General features: G+C 42.1%; 1 protein-coding gene across 2 annotated transcripts in view; it reads right to left on the bottom strand.

Annotated features, from left to right (window-relative positions):
* LOC108696824 (igLON family member 5) overlaps positions 1 to 22338 on the bottom strand; it is a 244087-nt gene that overhangs the window by 69490 nt on the left and 152259 nt on the right. For both annotated transcript variants that reach the window (XM_041569720.1, XM_018226482.2), the window contains exon 2: positions 15947 to 16025. In XM_041569720.1, the coding sequence (XP_041425654.1) occupies positions 15947 to 16025 (79 nt within the window). The remainder of the gene's footprint in view (positions 1 to 15946; positions 16026 to 22338) is intronic.

Below are 22338 nucleotides of genomic sequence, written 5' to 3'. Positions count from 1 at the left end.
CAAACGCATATTTTGATGTGGAATTAAAAGGCAAAAGGCAGCCGGAGGTCAGAGATAAACTTCAGCCCGATCGTCCCTATTGAATGAGAACACTTCTGCACTGTAGCTTTATCCATTCACATTTATTTTCACAAATGAATCGGGGAATCCTTTCAAGTCCAAATAGTTGTGTGTTCAGTTGAAAATACATTGGTAAATTAGTCTAGTAGCCACATAGGGGAAGTACTCCCTATATAGTTTAGCTTAGTGGCCTCATAGGAGAAGTTCTCCCTAGATAAAGTAGACCATGCAGGAGAAGAACTCGCTAGATGAATTAGACTAGGGTTCACATAGATAGGGGAAGTGCCCCCTTAAACATTTAGCATAGTGACCACATAGGGGACATAATCGCTAGATAGATTACAACAACCATACAGAGTAAGAAATCCTTAGATAAGTCAGAACATATAGTATTTTCTAGGTAAGGTAGCTTAGAAACCAAAAGGAGAAGTACTCTCTACATACGTTAGTCAAGTGACTACATAGTACCCCCTTGATAAGTTAGCATAGTAACCACATTGGGGTACATGCACTCTAGTTGAGTTAGCATAGGAATGGCATATGCGAAAAACTCTCTAGATATCTTAGCTGTGCTACCACATAGGAGAACTACACTCTAGATATGGCAGCTGAGTGCTGAGGGGTAGCACTCTCTAGAAGGTTATCTTAGAAACCGCAATGGGGTAGTACTCTCTAGCTGTAGTACTCTGTTAGCTGTTCAAAAACAAATGGGTAGTACTCCCTAGAGAGGTTAGCTAAGCAACCACATTGGTGTAGTACTTTCTAGATGATCTGAACAACTCTCCATTAGTAAATTATTTGCCAGGCACGAATTCACTGAGAATTCCCGCGTTTCACTGGTGTCCCAAAACGGACGCTGGTGTCCAAAACAAGATGCTGGCGGCGTTTTGCAAATTTTTCGCTGTTTCTCAAATTTCACTGGAAATTCGCGATTTTTTTAAGCAAAGCGAAACAGGACAAATTCGCCCCTTAACTACTCTCCATTCTCTAGAGAATTTAGCAAAGTTACCACATAGGGGAAGAACCCTCTGGATAAGTTAGTTGAGCAACCACATAGGGGTAGTACTCTCTAGATATGTTAGCTGTTCAACCGCATAGGGGTAGTACTCTCTAGATAGGTTAGCTGAACAACAAAATAGAGGTAGGACTCTCTAGATAGGTTAGCTGTTCAACCATGTAGGGGTAATACTCTATATAGGTTAGCTGAGCAACCTTAAAAGGAAACTACATTGAGGAATTACTCTCTACTCTCTAGGGAAGCATTCTGTAGATGAGTTATCTTAATAGTCACATATGGGAAGTACTCCCTATATAGAATAGCCAGTATACCACATAGGGGAAATACTTTCTACTGTATATACATTAGCTATTAAAGGGAGTTTAGTGGAAAGTTATATGTTTACCCATGAATAAATATCCTGGCATGGCTGAGGGTACTTATCAACAGTTCTTCATCTGAATATAAGGCCTACATGCTGTGACGTTACAAACCCAACACAAATAGCAGATGGGGTCACAGTGGCTAAAATGTTAGGCTGGAGGTTAGTCTGGGTTAAGTGCTGCCATCTCTGCATGGGTGCCATGTATCTAATATCTGCCTTGACAAGGGGTAAATACAGGGCACCCTTTGTATGCTGCTCTTCTTGTGTACGGTTTCACCCATGGCTGGTTTTGCTTTCCACCCTGAATTTAGAAATTATTAATTCTCTTTATCTGCAACTGGCGCACTGGAGCATTAAGTAGCATTCCATCTTAAAAATGGGTAGTATCTAGGCTGTCATCGGTAGTCATGCTTCTGTCTATGATTGTGTGTAAATACAGATACCCAAGAGGCTACAGCAACCTCTCTTTTCAAAAAGAAACCAAACATTATTTTTGTAGCCACTCTGTTCCGAATTTTAAGCTTTTTCCTTGTCTTCTAAGAATGCAGGCAGCCAGCCGTATCTCGCTAAGCTATGTGTCTTACTATGTCGTATACATTTATCTCCTGCTGAGGACATACTCGCAGCCATATTTATCTCTGCGCACAGATACAACGATACAACTAGATCTGTCACCAGAGCAAATGTATGCACACACACGCAGCCTGATGTTTCTCTTTGCAAAAACCCGAAATAGAAAGGGAATACATAAAAGCCGGCTCATCTACAGTATAAAGCAGAATACTAGAGGTTAAATCATATTACTATGTATTGTGCCTGTCTCTGAAAGATATTCTAGTCAATTACAAGTCCATGTCCTGGTCTCATCCTACTGAGTCACAACCTACAACATTGTATAATTTAAGCTCTATTATAATGGGGAAACAGAGATAGTTTTAGGAAAGTGTAGCGAGGGCTTTTTTTCCTTGTGATCTCAGGTTCTACAGGGGCCGTTGGTTAAGGCACCAATTACATTTTATTATACTGTACAATGAGTGTGAGCTGTGCCTCCCACCTTTGGAATATCATTGTGTCTCTTTCCTATTCTCCTATACTTCCTTGTCACTTCGTCTGATCTCCTATCCATTTTCTTTTCTTCCCTCATCTTCTGTCTCTGAGACTCTTTACTTGCCTTTCCCACCCATTCTTTGTCAGCCCCTACTTTCCACCCCATTTCAGCTCCAACTTAAATTATCTCTATATGTTTGGCTTACTAAGAAAAAGAGCCATTAGAGATTGATAGTGGTGCTACTGTGCATGGTCCCATCATTTATAGGACCCAATTGTATCTGTTTCTACAGGTGTAGGGCCTTAGAGTATTAAATGGGTTCCTGATGGCTGAATTTTGCCAGGCTGTAATTGGACAGCTCAGAAATCTTTAAAGTGGCCTACAATATTGGACTTGTAACCATCTACCAGAGGCTTAGCATTTCCGACCCCTGGTATTGAGACAACTGCATTTTCTGCTCCTCCCAACAAGCCCAATAGCTCTCTGTCTATCTTTCCAACCTCTAGCTACAAAACCTTTAAAGTGGCCTAAGATATTGGAGAAGACTTCTGGTACTGGGAGAAAACTCAAGTCAACTGGTAGGTTAAGACTTGGGCCTACCAGGAGATATCCTGAGGTCCAGGTGGGCCATTCTCTTCTCAAGTCTAACTACCAGTAATTAATACAGTGTTGGGAGGATAATATTGTGTTTTCTCTTAAAGAACAATGATTTGGTTCAAGTATTTTCTTCTAAAGGGTTAGCTTTACCGACCTCTGGTATTGGGACAAATGCATTTTCTGCTGATCCCAACGAGCCCAAGAGCTCTCTGCTAATCATTCCAGCCTACAGCTCCAAAACCTTTAAAGTGGCCTAAGATATTGGAGAAGACATCTGGCACTGGCAGCAAACTTAACTTGTTGGGTAGGTTAAGACTTGGACCTACCAGGAGATATGGAACTGATGTCCAGGTGGATCATTCTTTTCTCAAGTCTAACTACCAACAATTATTATAGTGTTTTGGATGATAATACTGTGTTTTCTCTTAAAGAACAATGATTTGGATTTGATGACCCCAGGTATTGGGACAAATGCAAGTTTCTGCTGCTTCCCAATGAGCCCAAGAGCTCTCCACCCATCTTCCCAACCCCCTTAAGACTGAATCAGTGTTTTCCCACATGTATTTCTGTTCCTGCCACATGTAAAGAAAGAATCAAATAGAAAAAATATCTAAAAACCAACACTCAATGTTACGGAGTCCTTGTCTCAATGAACAGCATTGATTTCTGTACTGGGGAAAAAAAGCCATTTCATCGGGCTCTCGCCTTCACAAATTTGACACCTGCTGATTTTGGTTTATCAGACTGACAAAGAAACCATGATGTGATTCTGAGAGACGGCTGACATGTTTAATGCTATCGCATACAGGGCTGGATCTACAAAAGAGGCTGCCACACAATCAATAGAGAAAGGGGGGGACCCAACTAGGGGAACAAAGCAAAGCAAGCAAGGCAAGGCTGGAATAAGGGCCTCATAGGTCTGGAGATTAAATATATACATGGCATCTGCACTGTGGGGACTGCAGGTATTGTATCTCTTATCTGGAAACCCGATATGTAGAAAGCTCAGTATCACAGGATAGTGATAGGCGAATAAATTCGGCAGGCGAGAATGCGCGGCCAATAAATTCTCCAGGCGCTTATGTGCGGCGAATTTCCGAGTTTCGCCGATGCTGAATAAATTTGCGAAACTGCTGCAAAAATTCACCAACGTCTAAAAAATTTGGACCCGCGTCGGAACAGTCACTCGTGTCAAAACTGTTGCATCAAAATTCTTCGAGCGTCAAAATTGAAGCAAATTGATGCGGGCATCAAAAGTGATCCGGGCGTCAAAATTCACGTTCGCGAATTTCGCAGGAAATTCATGAATTCTTCAGCTAAACGGGAGAGATTCAACCCATCACCGATGCATCTTATTGGCAGCAAAATAGATGAATTTAATGTTTCAATGTGCTTTAGTAGCCTTATGGTATGGTGATCCAAATTACCGTAAATACTCGAGTATAAACCGAGTTTTTCAGCTCCCAAAATATGCTGAAAAACTCTATCTCGGCTTATACTCGGGACAAGCGCAAAAACGGTCGCCGCCGTCTAAGAATAGTCGCCGGCGCCTAAGAATAGTCGCCGCCGTCCAAGAATAGTCACCGCCGTCCAAGAGTAGTCTCCAAGAATATTTGCCGGCGTCCAAGAATGGTCGCCGGCATCCAAAAACGAGACGCCGGCACCTCTATTGGGAGCAGAAACCCTCAATTTTTTGATTAAAACTTACCAGAAGCTGCTGCATTTCTCACCCTAGGCTTATACTCGAGTCAATAAGCTTTCCCAGTTTTTGGAGGTAAAATTAGGTACCTCGGCTTATACTCGGGACGGCTTATACTCGAGTATATACGGTACCGAAAAACCCCCTTATCGTGAAACCAAAGTCATTCAAGGTAATAGATTCTATATCTGTATATTTAGAATGAATCCACAGGGTAGAATGCTGTGTCTACTTTTCTATACTTTAGAACACATTAGACCGTGGGGAGCCCTGGAGCTACTGCCACCCTCAACACGGTGGCAGTTGCAACGTCCCTACAGCGGGCTCCATCAATAGTCCCAACTGACAGTGGCTCTGGCAGTGAAGGGGTTTTGGCAGAGTTACCTTGCTTATCTCATTCCCCAGTGGGTATTTATTCTGGCATTCTCTGTCTCTCTCTCTCTCCTGACATCTGTCGGACACACAGCACTGGAATAATTGAGTTAGTCCATTTGCAGCGGTTTTGGAGGCAGAGATATTGGAGAAGGAGGGTACACATCCACCCCGGCTCCTCTGGGAAATGGAGGGACGTGATGGGGGTTTTTCATGTGATCTTTTTGTGCCATTTTATGGGAGGTCAGAGCAACAAGAGGTCTCTGCGCTCAGAGCAGCCGAAGAAGATTTTGATGCCTTATAAATAAAATATAATAATAAGCAAAGCTACACGGGAGACCTTATCTAACGGCTTGTGAATCTGTTAATGCTCAGTGCTTAGCTATATCTCCCCCCATATCTATACTATCATTCACTGCTGTCTGCGGCTCATGTACCTATCTCTTCATCAATCCTCCTGAATTCTCAGCCTATTCCTAGTGTTCTAAGAGCCTTCAGCCACGAGGGAAAAAACAACTCTTCCCCCGTAAACAGGGTTTTAATCATGTCCAGCAAGAAAAACTATATACAGTAGCACAATGGAACCATCCTCTGCAATATTCCATCAGTAAAGACTGAGAATCTGAATTTACCCATGGACAACAGCTGTGGGGGGACAAGAAGACACAATAGCTCAGAGCACAAACTGATTAGTAATGAATCACTGAAAAATCACCACCATAGTGTTTGTATTAGTACGTGTAATAGCACTGCAGCAGGGGCTCATTTGTGGCTTGTAGTTCCCCAAAGCAGAACTGTCCAACGAGTGACCATACAGAGATTTTGCCCTTTTGACTTATAGACTTAATTCTATGATATCATCATATTCTTTTAATTTATACCTCAAAGACATTGAACAGATGCTATCTGGCCCAGAGCATGGAAAAAGATGGATCATACAGCGATAGCAATAATAAAAGGCACAACCCTTCCCAGAGACTATTATCCACTGTTACTATAGGCACCATCTCTCCCTACTATACCTGCTATCCCACAGTCACACTCCTTTCCCAGAGACTATTATCCACTGTTACTATAGACACCATCTCTCCCTACTATACCTGCTATCCCACAGTCACACTCCCTTCCCAGAGACTATTATCCACTGTTACTATAGGCACCATCTCTCTCTACTATACCTGCTATCCCACAGTCACACTCCCTTCCCAGAGACTATTATCCACTGTTACTATAGGCACCATCTCTACCTACTATACCTGCTATCCCACAGTCACACTCCCTTCCCAGAGACTATTATCCACTGTTACTATAGGCACCATCTCTCCCTACTATACCTGCTATCCCACAGTCACATTCCCTTCCCAGAGACTATTATCCCACTGTTACTATAGGCACCATCTCTCCCTACTATACCTGCTATCCCACAGTCACACTCCCTTCCCAGAGACTATTATCCACTGTTACTATAGGCACCATCTCTCCCTACTATACCTGCTATCCCACAGTCACATTCCCTTCCCAGAGACTATTATCCCACTGTTACTATAGGCACCATCTCTCCCTACTATACCTGCTATCCCACAGTCACACTCCCTTCCCAGAGACTATTATCCCACTGTTACTATAGGCACCATCTCTCCCTACTATACCTGCTATCCCACAGTCACACTCCCTTCCCAGAGACTATTATCCACTGTTACTATAGACACCATCTCTCCCTACTATACCTGTTATCCCACAGTCACAATCCCTTCCCAGAGACCCTTATCCTACTGTAACTATAGGCTTCACCCCTGTTAGGACCCTCCAAAATCAGCTTACCACATTGGTAGAGAATAATTCCACAGGAGGGTCACATGCTTCAGACAGGCAGAAAGGTTTATTTTATATTAGCAACAATAGTACAACATCCCCAATTCATTCTTATATTGGGCTCATCCCTTTGCCCCTCCTGTTGCATCTCTATTAAAGAAATGTCTACTGAACTCTCTTTACTTAGGAAATTTAATGATCACCTTAACATTCTGGCAAACGTAGGAAACCTCTGTTTCTTTATCCATGAATGTAATGTCACTTTCTGTACTTTATAGTCTATTTGCTTCGCTTATGAATGGAGATATGTGTTTGTAAAGGATTCCAGCTCTCTCGGATGTAGTTCAAAGAATGCTAAATTACCTGGCACATTGTGGGAGACTCTACAACTGCGTCTGGCTTTCTTGAGTAGCTTAACTAATAGAACCATCTCAAAAAGACTCAGCGGGCTACATTTATTCAGCAATATAATAAAGATGGAGATGGGGGCTTGCTCTTAGCAGTGAGTAGGTCACAAGGAGGGTATTCTCTAATACTGGCACTTATTCTTGGTACAGCAGGGGGCAGACTTACAATAAACTTCGGGAAAACTATGTTGACTTCAAGTACTGTATGTTTGTTTGCTCTGTATAAAGCAGGTCTTATTATTTTATGCCAGCCATGTAGCCCTTTCATGGTGGTGGGGCCCAGGCAAAACCCATTATAGCACTCATCAGTTATGGCCCTATGGTTGTTAAAGCTTTGGCTGCTGGCTAATAACTGGAAATGTTTTTCAACAACAAATTATAGACTTCCCTTCCCAAAGGCTATTGTCTCTACTGATACTATAGGCACCATCTCTCCCTACTATACCTGCTATCCCACAGTCACACTCCCTTCCCAGAGACTATTATCCACTGTTACTATAGGCACCATCTCTCCCTACTATACCTGCTATCCCACAGTCACACTCCCTTCCCAGAGACTATTATCCACTGTTACTATAGGCACCATCTCTCCCTACTATACCTGCTATCCCACAGCAACACTCCCTTCCCAGAGACTATTATCCCACTGTTACTATTGGCACCATCTCTCCCTACTATACCTGCTATCCCACAGTCACACTCCCTTCCCAGAGACTATTATCCCACTGTTACTATAGACACCATCTCTCCCTACTATACCTGCTATCCCACAGTCACACTCCCTTCCCAGAGACTATTATCCCACTGTTACTATAGACACCATCTCTCCCTACTATACCTGCTATCCCACAGTCACATTCCCTTCCCAGAGACTATTATCCACTGTTACTATAGACACCATCTCTCCCTACTATACCTGCTATCCCACAGCCACACTCCCTTCCCAGAGACTAGTATCCCACTGTTACTATAGGCACCATCTCTCCCTACTATACCTGCTATCCCACAGCCACACTCCCTTCCCAGAGACTAGTATCCCACTGTTACTATAGACACCATCTCTCCCTACTATACCTGCTATCCCACAGCCACACTCCCTTCCCAGAGACTAGTATCCCACTGTTACTATAGGCACCATCTCTCCCTACTATACCTGCTATCCCACAGCCACACTCCCTTCCCAGAGACTATTATCCCACTGTTACTATAGGCACCATCTCTCCCTACTATACCTGCTATCCCACAGTCACACTCCCTTCCCAGAGACTATTATCCCACTGTTACTATAGACACCATCTCTCCCTACTATACCTGCTATTCCACAGTTACACTCCCTTCCCAGAGACTATTATCCCACTGTTACTATAGGCACCATCTCTCCCTACTATACCTGCTATCCCACAGTCACACTCCCTTCCCAGAGACTATTATCCCACTGTTACTATAGGCACCATCTCTCCCTACTATACCTATACCAATTAAGAAGACTCCTTTGGTGTGACAATAATTTGCACCATGCCATTTGCAAGTCCTGCACATTCTAAAAGGGTTAATTCCTGCTGTCCTCTCCAGAACTATTCTGAATGCTTGTTTATGCCCTTTAATTCCCCAGCTTCTGCTGTTTGCCAATCTGCTACATTACAATGGAGCTGCAAGGATCCTCCAGCAGTCCTCACATTCTTTTCTCTTTGGCGCGGCAGTAAGCTTCCTCCCCGTGGCCTGATGCTTTGTGACTTAGCAGCGTGGATAGCCTTGGCTATTTTTAGCCTCCTGGGCTACTTCTTATAATGGATTAAAAGAAAAATAAAGCAAGCCTATATTGAACTGACCACAGGCTAATTCCTGTAAATGAAAATTCCCTTCTTCATATTATTTAATCTGATATCCCGTAACTCCTCTTTACACCTGAGCATTTAACAAAACATATGTTTTTTTTTCCCTGCTCTTGGGATTTTGTGTAGGATTGTAAGTATAACTATTAAGCCGCTGGCTCACTTTTGGGTTTAAAACAAAGCAAATCTGCATTGATAATCCTTGCACTTTAACTAAACTAGATGGAAAAAATGTAATTAGGAGAAAGCAAACTCTGAGGTCTAAATATGGATTTAAACCCTTATTTTTCATGCAGAACAGAACACTTATGATATTACAGAATGGAGTTGTTATACATGAAAGAGCTACTGTGACAGGGCCTTCAAAATGTTTAATTCTGGTCCAATGCTTGTTTAGTTAGTGCCTTCATGTTAATCTACCTAATTCCCAGGGGTAGCAAGTCATCACACAGATAACACCTTTTGCAGCAGGTCGGATCCTGTGATCCAATAGACTCAAGAAGTTGGACAGGGAAGACCAATCTGATGGAACAACTTGCAAATCCAACACAACAGAGTCCTCAAGAAGCCAATGTTCTGAATATAAAAGTATTACCAAACTGCTTGAGGATTCCTTTGTGTTGGCTTTGCCGTTGTTGCATCAGATTGATCTAGTCTGCCAAACTGTTTGAGTCTGTAGTCGATAGATATTTGGCTCTCTGTGTTCTGAAAATGCATTTTTAAGCTTTATAAAGAGCATTCAACAAACAAGAGTTAGAAGCACGAAGAAATTGGGGTGTTGAGACTCACAATATAACAAAAATGTAAGTTGGTGAACTTTGCTATAGATGAACTATCTTCCCAGTCCCTCACTACCACTCAATGTTGTGCAAGTCATTAAGATGAATGTATATGAGCAGGGGTAGGTGGAAAGTATTCCCATAACTATGGGCGTTCCCTCTAAAAAATGACTATTGACTTTGGGCAGGACCACTGCTTTCCAAAACCTGACACTTCTATATAATACCACCTGTGATTATGATGGGTAATCTCTTAAACATCAAGATCAATCACAGATCAGCATAAAGAAATGGGGAAAAAAACAAAAGGAAGAACCAAAAGCCTTGTGTAGCGGGTATTTCCCAGGTTTCTCGGCTGGATAAGTATATATTAATTATGATAATAGTAGACATTGTAAACCTCATAGGTAGGGATGGGCGAATTTTTTCGCCTTGTTTCGCAAAGGAAATGACGCCCATAGACTTGTATGGCGTTGTGCACCAAAAAATTTTTGCGGCGCGTCAATTTTTTTTGGACGCCCATAGACTTCTGCAACATTTCGCTGGCGGCAAATTTTTGGCGAAATGAAATGGGTCAAATTTGCCCATCCCTAGTCGTAGGGGGCATTTCAGAGCAGTGTATAATTTTGGATGCAATTCTCAATGTTTTGTTTTTTTCCAGAATACAATGGGTTTTTCTATAACATTCCAGGGGAAAGCTTCTTCCGACTCTTATATCGATTTTGTAAATCGGAATGGTGTACTTTCTGGAGTTTGGCACCCAAATGATGTCTGCACCTGATTCTTACATTAACGATGGCCATAGTAGGAGCACTGGAGCTACCGCCAGCTTGGAGGTGGTTAGTAGTTTGAGGTTCCTCACCGTTTTGGTGCACTATTCATTATAGTAGGCTGAGCGTACCAAACAGGGCTGCCATTAGAAATCACAAGGCCCCATACAACAAAATTTCCTGGGCCCCAACATGTTAATAAAAAAGAACATTGGTGGTCAGGAACCCCCATACATTAATAAAAAATAAAAACATTGGTGGTCAGGGCACCCCATAAAAGTAATATTGGTGGTCAGGGCCCCCACTTGTTAATTAAAAAAAATTCATAGTCAAGGGCCCCCACATATATAAAACATTGGTGCCCAGGGCCCCCCTCAAACATTTGTTTAAATTGTGGCCAACCACCTCAGAAGTTAAAAACAAACTGGTGGCCAAGGTTCCCCCCCCCATACAATAACAGGGACCACCCTTATCCTCAGTCACAGAATTTTAAGTCCCAGTCAAACCGCATGGAGATTGGATGAGCTGGAGGGGAAGTTCCAACCTCAGCTATCCAATCCCTGAGCAGCTCAACGGGGACTTAACTTTTGTGACCAATAATGGAAGAGAATGGACAGAAGATGCGGTCATCTGTGCTCCCGCCCTCCCTTCTGAAGTCGGCAGCTCTGTGACAACAGGGGGGCCCGGCTAATCAAGGAAGCCCTTAAGCTCTAAAACCCTCTGGACCCGGGACAACAATCCCCCCCCCCTGGTACCAAACATACACTATATGGAAGCGTAAGGACTGTCATTGAATGCAAGGACCAGGGGTGCTTCGCCAATGAGGCGAGTTGAGGCTGTCGCCTCAGGCGGCAGCGCCCCACTGGGTACCAGGGGCAGCAAAAATGCTGCTATTGGTACTTTAAGAGCGAATTTCTGGGGGAGGGGGGGCAGCAGCTGCCTCAGGCGCCGGAGGGGCCAGGATCGCCCCTGGCAAGGAACTCTGAATGGAGTCAATTCACACGACTATGGCTTTTTTTCCCATGAGCATGTTTATAAATATAAATTATAAAAGCGAATCTGTCCCATTTCCCTTTGCCAAAAAATTCCCAAAACGGCAAAAAAATTTGCTAAATTGAAGCATTAAGATAATTTCAACAGGCTCCAATTTTTACGCATTTACACTGGCAACTCTTTTGTCCAAATGCATTAAAGTCAATGGTCATCAAAAACATTTTTACATGAGGAACTTTTATTGTTGAGGTGAATTTTTGCAAAAAAAAATTTGCAGCTGCCGAAGTGCGGAAATTCACGTCATATCCATGCCTGGCGAACAAATTCACTCATCCCTGTATCTGAATGATATGCAAGCAAGGGGGCAAAAAGCCGCTCCTGGTACTGGTACCTGTAAGAGCCGAATTTTCTTTTTGTAAACCGGAAATTCGGCTTTACTAATGCGAGAGGGCGCAATTGCGCTCTCCGCATTAGTGTACCTGCCTCCCCTCCCGACAGGTAAGCCGGCGAGGGGGGCGGCATTGCAGGAGCCGCCTCGGGTGGCACTTTACTTAGAATCGGCGCTGCCCAATGTCTTGCTCTTTTATATAAATGTAATGCCAGGAAAATGCCCCAACACTCAGACTAAACTCAGATCCTGACTATCATGTAAAAGAAGGGGGTAAGGGAGGGTAGTGCAAGTATTATATAACAGCATTTAGATCACCAAATTATTTCAAAAGGGGCTACAAGCATGCTTTTTTATTATTATTGTAATTATTGTTATTAGTATTATTACCATGTATTTATACTGTGCCAAAATAATCCTCGGCATAGAACAGAATACAAAAGATACAATGGAATGTGAAGTATTTTGTATTCAGGGACTTAAAAGAGTTAAATAAAACAAACAAACCCAAAATAAATTGTACAGATGATAGGATCACTTCCATCATACCATATATTAAAGTTAAATTAGAGGTGAATTTCCCCTTTGATGAAATTTCATACCGCACTTACGTTTTGCAAGCGGAGTTTGGGGGGTATACAGATCATTCCTGTGCCAGGGAGAGCATAATGTAAAGGTTTAGCATATCCCAGCATTTTGTTACTTTACCCAATTTAATAGCCGTACTGAAAGAACTAATCAAATCTGTCAGTTGCTTAGATATTTCACCTTTGCACGGCAGAACATTTGGACAGAATTACTTGCATGGGTGAATTTTCCCACAATGCATCCCGTTCATCCGCCTCTGCTGAGTTCTGGATTTGGATCTGTATGGCTGCAACCTGCTGCACTTGCCCCCACACACACACACACAGAAGGTGTTTCACTGGAGTTCTCCCTCTTGATTTTTAAAATTCAGCAGATTCAGAACTACTGGTACAAGAAATATATTCAGAATTGAAAAAGCTAAATGAGGACAGCGAGGGGTTCCGTGCCAGATGGTAAACGAATAGTGTAGAAAGTACTGGGATTGTGTTATTACATAGGAAAATGTTTGTTCTTCTGCAATAAACTAGAGTAGCCAATCAGCAAATAACTTTCCTTTGTCTAGAGCAGTTTAAATGAGAAAATCAATGTCTATGTGTTTGGGACATGGACTGGGACACACTTTTGCTACTTAGCCAATCTATCCCTATCTTGGAAAAACTGAAATAACACCAGATCTCAGATGCTAAGCCAGAGCTCCGGCATTGTGAGAATGGCACCCTAAAGATCCTTGGATAGCCTCTTGAGGTGGCCATAGACGTAGAGATCCACTTGTTTGACTATATCGCCAAACAAGCGGATCTCTCACCAAAATGCCCATATTGAAGTGGGTGATATCAGGCTGATCCGATCGTTGGCCCTAGGGCCCAATGATCGGATCAGAATGGATCTGATATGGCCGGTCGGATCGTGGGACCGCATAGACGCACAGATACGGCCGTGATCTGATGGGATTTTTTAACCTTCCCGATTGAGATCTGGCCAACTTTCCACACATGGGCCAATAAGCTTTGGCAGCTTTTATCGGGACTTGTATGAGGGCCTTTAGGAATTTATTCTAGCCATAAACAAGTAAAGGGAACTAAAGCTGGGCATAAACTTGTTGATGTTTGTTGAGGTTGAGAAATTGAGCAAATCTGTTGCCATTCAGCCTCTGGACAAACTCTGGCTGATCCAGTTGGTTGAACCATGGGCCAACGACTGCATCATACTATAAACCTATGTATGTTTGTGGTTGTTGTCCTATGAGGTTTTCTAACCTGCCTGATAGATATATATCAGATTTTGAATCAGGCAACCATAAGGAAAGCCTCATATAAGATTGGATCACCTGGGGCAACAAGCGGGCATTGGAACAGTGGAAGAACTATTGGGGGTGAAGCAGGTTTGCACCCTGACTTGAACCCCTTCAGGGTCCGCTGATGGGCATCTGCACAGAAATTGGTTCTGGAGGGGGGGGGGCCTGGGTGGAAGGCTGGGGAACTACTAGTTCTGTTATTGCATAAGAAGAGATGGGGCAACACAAGAAGCTAAACGATTTAATAGCAATTAACAAGTGCAGAAAACTAAGAGATGGGGTAATAAACAGGTAAATGTGAATTACTAAATTGGACACCAGGCAAAACAGAGAATTAGCACCAAGCAGTGAGACGGAATAACAATCCAACACAGGAAACTCATAAATGAGACAACCAGCAGACAGGAAATTAGGCAATGGAAATACAAGCAGACCCAGGAAATTAAAAATGGATTAACAAGCAGACAAAGGGAACCTGGACATGAGGCAACAAGCAGAAAGGCCTTTTTTTGTGATGGAGTAATAATCAGATAGGTGGTACACAGTGATAGTCATATGTAAGGTTTCATAAAATAATCTGCTCATGTATGCTGAGTAAATGACTGGGAAAGACATTATCATGCCATTGTCTACTGATCATTCTGTTATCAAACAGGTTAGACAATTATGGTCCTGTAGAACAATGGAGGGGTATGTGTATGGATGCTGGGTTTTCATTTGGAGGAGTTGAAATTGATGAACTTTAGCTTTTTTCAATTATGTAATTTCTGTTAAGTCTACAGGCAATCTTTGAGATCATTCCAAGTGATTATGTTCTATCCAAAAATCCAATTGCTCTCTTCAGATGACCTGTCTGTTCTTAAAACAATCATCTCAACAAGACAGCAGTCTTATCTTAATGTTACATCATATGTTGAACAAACATATGAATGTTCATTGGGTTCACCACAACAGTTTTGGAAATCCCTATCCCTGAAAGCTTTTATGGAAGTGATACCAGAATCTTCATCCCATCCTTTTTATCTGGTGCCACAAACTTCCCTCTTGGAACATACTTATACAAGCCTTAACTATCTTAAAACTTTCTTACCCAAAATCCTCAGAATTCTCAAGAGCCTTTCCAGCTCGATGACTCAAAACCAGCCATTGTTTTTTTCTCAATTCCCAAGTGCTGTTTCCAAATCTTAAACATCTCTAAATTTAACTCTGAACCAGAACAGATGACAGTGTGCCAATTTCTGTCATTTCCTCATCATCAATACATTCCATTTGGTCTCCATTATTAGACATTTTAGCCAAATGCTATCCCATTACCAACCATTCTACGAAGAGACCAACCTTCCTAATGAAACTCAACAGATGGGCATTCCGGGTAGGGGAACAAGAGCCATCACACACTTTTTCTTTTGCTTTTTTATTTATTGAGGCTACAGATTTCTGACCAGGAAGTAGGGACAATCAGTTCCCCCAAACTTCAGAAAAAAGAAAGGAAAGACAGTAAAGTTGTGTTACATCTAAAGAAACTTAAACACATCTATCTCGACATTGTGGAATGCAATCTTTTATTTAGGAACAACTTGCATTCTACCATTAGTGTCTATTTAATGCAGAAATAAGTACCATTCTACATCTGTTCCAGCTGCCAACTCAGATGTGGCATTCGAATTCCTGATACACATGAAACAATTCCAGCCTGACGAGACAAGGCGTTTTTTTGTGTGTTGATAAATAAGTGTTATGTGGCGATGGCGCCTATGCAGCTGTGCATAGCCCTCCGTCAGGGCAGTATTGTTTGCTGTACAATAAAACAAAAGTAAATTGTATAGAAAGCTTTAACCAGTGCAGCAGGCACATTCCGGCCTTCTGTAGAGTCAAGAAATAGAGTCATCTGGTTGGAACATTGACGGAGAAGTAGACACACTCACCTAAGAGTGGCGTTATCCCCTTGACTCACGGTGTAATTATCAGCTGGAGGGACGAACTCTGTGCACTGTACAAAGAGGACTGGACAGAGAGATAAGGGGAAAGCAAGGTAGAGAGAAAGGAGGGGTTGGGAAGAGAGGTGAAATGAAAGAGACAGGGGAAAATGAGGAGAGAAATTGAGAGATGAAAAGGAACGAGATGCAAATGAAGCCAGACAAGAGGAGGAGCGGGTGTGAGATTGGAAATAAATTGTGAAGGTGAGGAGCAAGATGAGTAATGGAAGATTGTGTGACAATGGGTCAGGATGGGGGTGAGAGAAAGGGAAACACAGGGGAGGGGGGCAAAAACAAAGATGTCAGTTAAGATTACACTTTACTTATTCTCAAATAACAGCAAAAACAACAAACTGTCATATTTTATACAAAAAATGCACAAATCTGAAAACCCACAAAGTCCTTCAAACTCAGCCTGGTTTTAGGCTTTTTCAGGCAAGTTCCTGTAATCCAGTAAATATGTGTTTGGTATGGGCCTGGTCATGGGGTTTCTGCAAGTGCCTACCCATGATCCATCTAGGCTACTCCACTCCCTTCTGGGCATGTGCACCTAAACCCTACATTATTACTGGTAAAGAATCCAACCTCATCTATGTGCCAGTAGAGCAGTGTCTGTAAGAAAATGGTACAATTTTATTATTTTTGGAAATTCTGGAAAAAAAAACCCGTCCCACCCCACATACAGGAAGCCTCATTTCTTCTAATCTGTAGGGTTGTCCTTGTGGCCACTGGAAAGTGTTACTCCCCACGCTCATGATTTAAGAGGGATAACACCAATTCAGGGACCCCAGTAGGGACTAGAAACTACAGTAGGCAGGGTTTCAAGTTTTGCAGCATGGCTGGGTGTGACTGGGACAAACTGGAGAGTCTGAACTTTTTAACATTAAAGGGATTTTTATGATGTAGTTTTTATTTCTCAATTACACTGTTTACACTGCAAATAATTCACTCTACAATATAAAATGTAATTCCTGAACCAACAAATGTATTTTTTTTACTTGTAATATTGGTGTGTAGGTGCATCTCAGGTCGTTTTGCCTGGTCATGTGCTTTCAGAGCCAGCACTTTAGGATGGAACTGCTTTCTGGCAGGCTGTTGTTTCTCCTACTCTATGTAACTGAATGTGTCTCAGTGGAACCTGGTTTTTACTATTGAGTGCTGTTCTTATATCTACCAGGCAGCTGTTATCTTGTGTTAGGAAGCTGCTATCTGGTTACCTTCCCATTGTTCTGTTGTTAGGCTACTGGGGGGAAAGGGAGCAGGGTTATATTACTCCAACTTGCAGTACAGCAGTAAAGAGTGACTGAAGTTTATCAGAGCACAAGTCACATGACTGGGGGCAGCTGGGAAAATGACAATATGTCTAGCCCCATGTCAGATTTCAAAATTAAATATAAAAAAAATCAGTTTGCTCTTTTGAGAAACAGATTTCAGTGCAGAATTCTTCTGGAGCAGCACTATTAACTGATGCATTTTATAAAAAAAAAACGTTTTCCCATGACAGTATCCCTTTAAACGCATTAACTATTTCTACATAGTGATCATGTTTCCTCCTAAGCTCCCCAGGTCCTCAAATCTGAACTCTACCAACAGATTTTAAGGAATAAACTAAAAATGATGCAGTGCTGATAGGGCTATAGTTCACCAGTACCAACATGGGGTCTGGAAGCACATACCTCAGGCCCACCAGTTGAGGAGGGAATCATGCCCAAATGTTACAGCAGGAACTCACAGATCAAACAACCAGACATATTAAAGGAAAAGAAGACTTCTTTATAGGCTATATATATCTAGCCTTATGCTCATCTTCCACGCGGCACATAATCATATTCACAGTACAGATGACTCACCATGCCCCACTATGACCCTTCATTTAAATAGATTTTTGTCATAAAACTTTTTCCATTACAATTACTGCAGTGACATGTGCTGTCAAACCAAAGTATTCTCCCTCTGCTGCACCAACTGCTCTACATAGTCTATATTGGGCCTAACCAGTGCTTTGTAAAGGGGGAGAACTACACATTCCTCCTGAGTATCTTTACCCCTTTTAAATGATCTGGCTGAACCTCATTGCTACCATGGCTGCTGCTACTAAGCCAATTGTCTAAAGATACAAAGGCCTTCAACTAACCTAGAAAAAAACCTGTAGTACACTGTAATTGATAAAAAACAAGTGTCTTGTGTTTTATTTAGCCCATGTACATACAAGGTAAGGGGCTCCCCTGGGCCTTTTAACAAGCCTTGACCCAAACAGCAGTTGAGCAATTCCAGTATCAACACCAGGCACCTTCAAAGATGAATCCCAAGGGGGTTGAGCTCTCCATATTGCATATATAATAGTCAGCTAAACTAGTCTCATTGAAGGTCATACAAAGCCTGCAACTTTTTAACCCAAATGCCAACAGCTGATGGGAGACCCTGTTGGGAGCTTTACTTCAACAAAGACGCTTAGTCTTGAGACCCACTATATATAAATAACAGATTCATTCTTTTCAAGTCTCTATTCTTTTCAGAAATGGCATTTCATGTCTGGTGTAAGCGCAATCCAATCCATGGTGCCTGCCATAAATACTCAGCTTGCAAACCATCTTTCCTTGCATTGGGCTAGATTGTTTATGACCAGTCAATGATATATCTCTGCAGTGGGCCCGTGTGCTAGCACCAGGGAGAATCCGATATCTGCCTGATAAATGTCCTGCAAATTGCTGCAGTTCCCAGAATATGAACTCCTTTTAGGCTTTCACATTTCCTCTGCTTGAGGAGCCCACAGGGTATATCAGAGCAGCGGATGGCAGAACCTGTCTGTAGTTAAGAGGTCTGGGGAAGCTCCGTCAGGCAAGACTTTAATGTCCAGACCCGTGGAGGTGACAGCCCGGCTGTATGCTAGCGCCTACCTGAGCAACAAATGGCTCTGTGTCATTCTCTGTAAATGTTACTGTGTTCTTCTGTAGATACTGTTCTGCTTTATTCTCCGGTTTCCAGTACAAGGCATGCTGTCCCTTTATAATGAAATATTCATAATATAATTATGGCCTGTCCTTCACAAACATTCTACATTAAATGAGAGCTAAAGCCGGGAAAGAATAAGGCTCAAAATGTAGTTGCTCAAGTTCCCCAGAGGTCTGGGAAAGTACAATCCAAGCCTTGAGTATTGTTCCCAGTAGCTCCCCATCGTTCTAAACTGGTTAACTCATCATTGCCGGTGTCAATATGGTAAAACGCACTGGTTTCTATGACATCACGTAATGTCATGTAAATCTGAATGAATAAACATGGATATAAGACTAGACAGTAGCACAAGGGATCAAGTCAACCAGGAGTCTAGTGTTAGAATGATGATGAGGCAAATAAAAGATGTAGCTGAAATGGGTTTTTTTTTCTCCAGCTTATGATTTAGCCCCTTCCCTAAAATATAAAACCAATATTATCCAGCAACCCACAGGACAGCAGTGATTCAGTTGCATTCTTGTAACATTTATTTAGTTAGGGAACAGCAGATCTACATGTTTTATTGATGATGTTTTGATGCACTCTTACCAAGCACACACCATCTATGGCAGTGATCCCTAACCAGTGGCTCGTGAGCAACATGTTTCTCTCCAACCCCTTAGATGTTTCTGAGTGGCCTCAAAGCAGGTGCTTATTTTTTAATTCCTGGTTTGGAGGCAAGTTTCGGTTGCATAAAATAGATGTATTGCCAATCAAAGCCTCCTTTAGAATGCCTGACCACATAGAGGTTATGGTATAGCCAATCACAGCCCTTATTTGGCATTCCCAAAAACTTTTTCATGCATGTGTTGCTCACCAACTCTTTTTACAACTGAATGTGGCTCATAGGTAAAAAATAATAAAATAATAATAAGAGGCAAGAGTGTTTGTCTAGAATAAAGTAAGATGGACAATTGTTGGCTGCTAACTCAAACTGAACAATGGGACTAATCATTCATACAATAATCCAAGCTGATTGAGCCCTCACAAGCAATCCAGTTTGGGTCCAAAGACTAAATATGAGGATCATCCTGATTTAGCCAACCATTTAGCTGACCATACATGGGCCACTAAAAGCATTTTACTCTGCCCCTCTAGATTCAGTAAGAAGCTTATTGGCCCATGTTTGGGGCTATGGAAGGTCCTGTTTGATTGATCTCTGGCTGACATTTGAGAAACAGAGTGTTGATGCATTGCTCTTTTCCCACAGGTCCTCAATATGATCTGATCGTTAGCCCAGGGGGCCAGTGACAAGAACACCCAGATTTGACACAGCAGGTCCAAATCTGGTCTTCTACACATTGCTAAATGTAATAGGTGTCATTTAGCTCTTGTACAAATAGAAAATGGCTGGTGAAAATTGTTCTTGAGTGGTTCCCACTAGGGTTAAGGCCCACTGAATATCCTCTGGTACACTGGTATGTAGAGACTGTTGGTAAATGAGCCCAGAAGGTAAAAATACAGATATCCTGTGATATGTTTCCTTGTACGGAGATAAGAAAACAAATGTTCAGACTATTTTAAAGAAAATACCCAAGCTTCCATGCATCTCTCCTAAGCCAATACCCAGGCAGCCAGGACTGATGCTAATTAGGCTTGAAAGCATGTCTACATTCATTTTTGTGTTTGAGTCCTGTTTTATTTACTGCGTTGATTTTATGGGACTTTTATAAGCAGTTACCTTTTATTATGAAACTGTTATATTTAACTGCTTTTTGGCACAGACAAACAGAGTGCTAAGCTCTAGGGCCGAGGTTAGACTTTATGGTGGCCGAGCACTTCACAAAACCTGGGAGGGAAGGAAATATAAAATAATTCAGTGATATTCAACCTCTGACACAACTTACTCTAAAACTCTCTCTTCTGAAGTACTTAGACCAGTCTTAAATTATGGGAAATCCTTCATCCCAGAAACAACAAACAAAGGCATATTGGCAATAAACTGCATTGTCCCAGAAATAGTTTTACTCTTCTTTTGGAGAATGTAAAATACTGACAGCCCCATGACCTGTTGGTCTGGTCTACTAGAGGTTTAGAGCAGTGGCTGGGGACTGGAGGCCAATAGCAGTATGATTTGTACAGAATGCATCTTTGCTCTTCTAGATACTCCTAGAAGCTTAGCCTGAAGAGCGGTTGGGGTGCATTTTAGGGTGAACATGCATTTGTTTTAATAGAAACGCTTGTAACTCTAAGATACAACTGTTTTTTGTTTGTATGCAACTTTGTTATGACCCAGGCTAAATGGGGCACCTCTGTATCACACCGATCTAGAGCTTTGGTAGAAGAAAGGCAGAAGACAGAACAAAATGTATACATTATTATGATGGCCCTGCACGGCAATCCATTTTGTGGTCCTGACTATAGGTTAAGAAGCCCTTTCCTACAAACCCATTTGTTAAAGCAGACCAAACTCTAGCTCAAAATGTCATCACAGGCATGGGACTTGTTATCCAGAATGCTCGGGCCCCGGGGATCTTTCTGTAATTTGGATCTTCATACCTTAAGTCTATTAGAATATTATGTACACATTAAATAAACCCAATAGGCTGGTTTTGGTTCCAGTAAGGATTCATTTTATCTTAGTTGGGATCAAGTACAAAAAATCATCCAAGTCCCTCTTATAGTCATTAACTGAATCAGCATCACAACATCACCCGGCAGTGCATTCCACAACCTCACTGTCCTGACTGTGAAGAACCCCTTACGTTGCTTCAAATGAAAGTTCTTCCTCTAGTCTGAAGGGAGGGTTCTACCTTCAGCACTGATTGTGCTTCTCATCTAACACGTTGGCACAGAAAATATGAATAAATGCAAACAAATTGGACCTGGGAAGACTCTGGCACATCAGCCAGCCTTTCTCCCTTCTCCTGCTTCTGCTACATGTCAATACTTGCTGCATCTAAATGACTGTTCTAGGACACAGCATTATAAATCAGATGATATGAGATTTCAGAAGTGACCAGGCAGCAGTTATCGACTTCCACAATTTGACCTCTTGAGCTTTGTCCTTCAATTACTCATCTTGCAGACGGAAATGCTTTTCATTGCACTGAGAGCGTTCCTCGTTGTGTTCTTATACACGAGGCTTTAAATCATATGCAATCTTTTATTAGATGTACAAAGCTCACAGCAAAGCCTTATTGGTATCCCAAGGGGGGAACGGAGCTAATATAGAAGGCTATAATGCTTATGAATGGATCAACAGAAGAGACTATTGCAAGTGCTGTACTTTTAATGTTAAAACCTTAAATGAGCTCTCAGCACATCAGAAACAGATACATCTTGAATGCCCATTAAGGTAGGCAGTGTTCCAGGTTTGTCAGCTTGGCGCTTGGACTGTCTTGCTTATA

The sequence above is a fragment of the Xenopus laevis genome, chromosome 7L, assembly GCF_017654675.1.
Source record: "Xenopus laevis strain J_2021 chromosome 7L, Xenopus_laevis_v10.1, whole genome shotgun sequence".
Lineage (NCBI taxonomy): Eukaryota > Metazoa > Chordata > Amphibia > Anura > Pipidae > Xenopus > Xenopus laevis.
The sequence above is the reverse complement of the archived record's forward strand: the minus strand, read 5'-3'. Positions and strand labels throughout refer to the sequence as shown.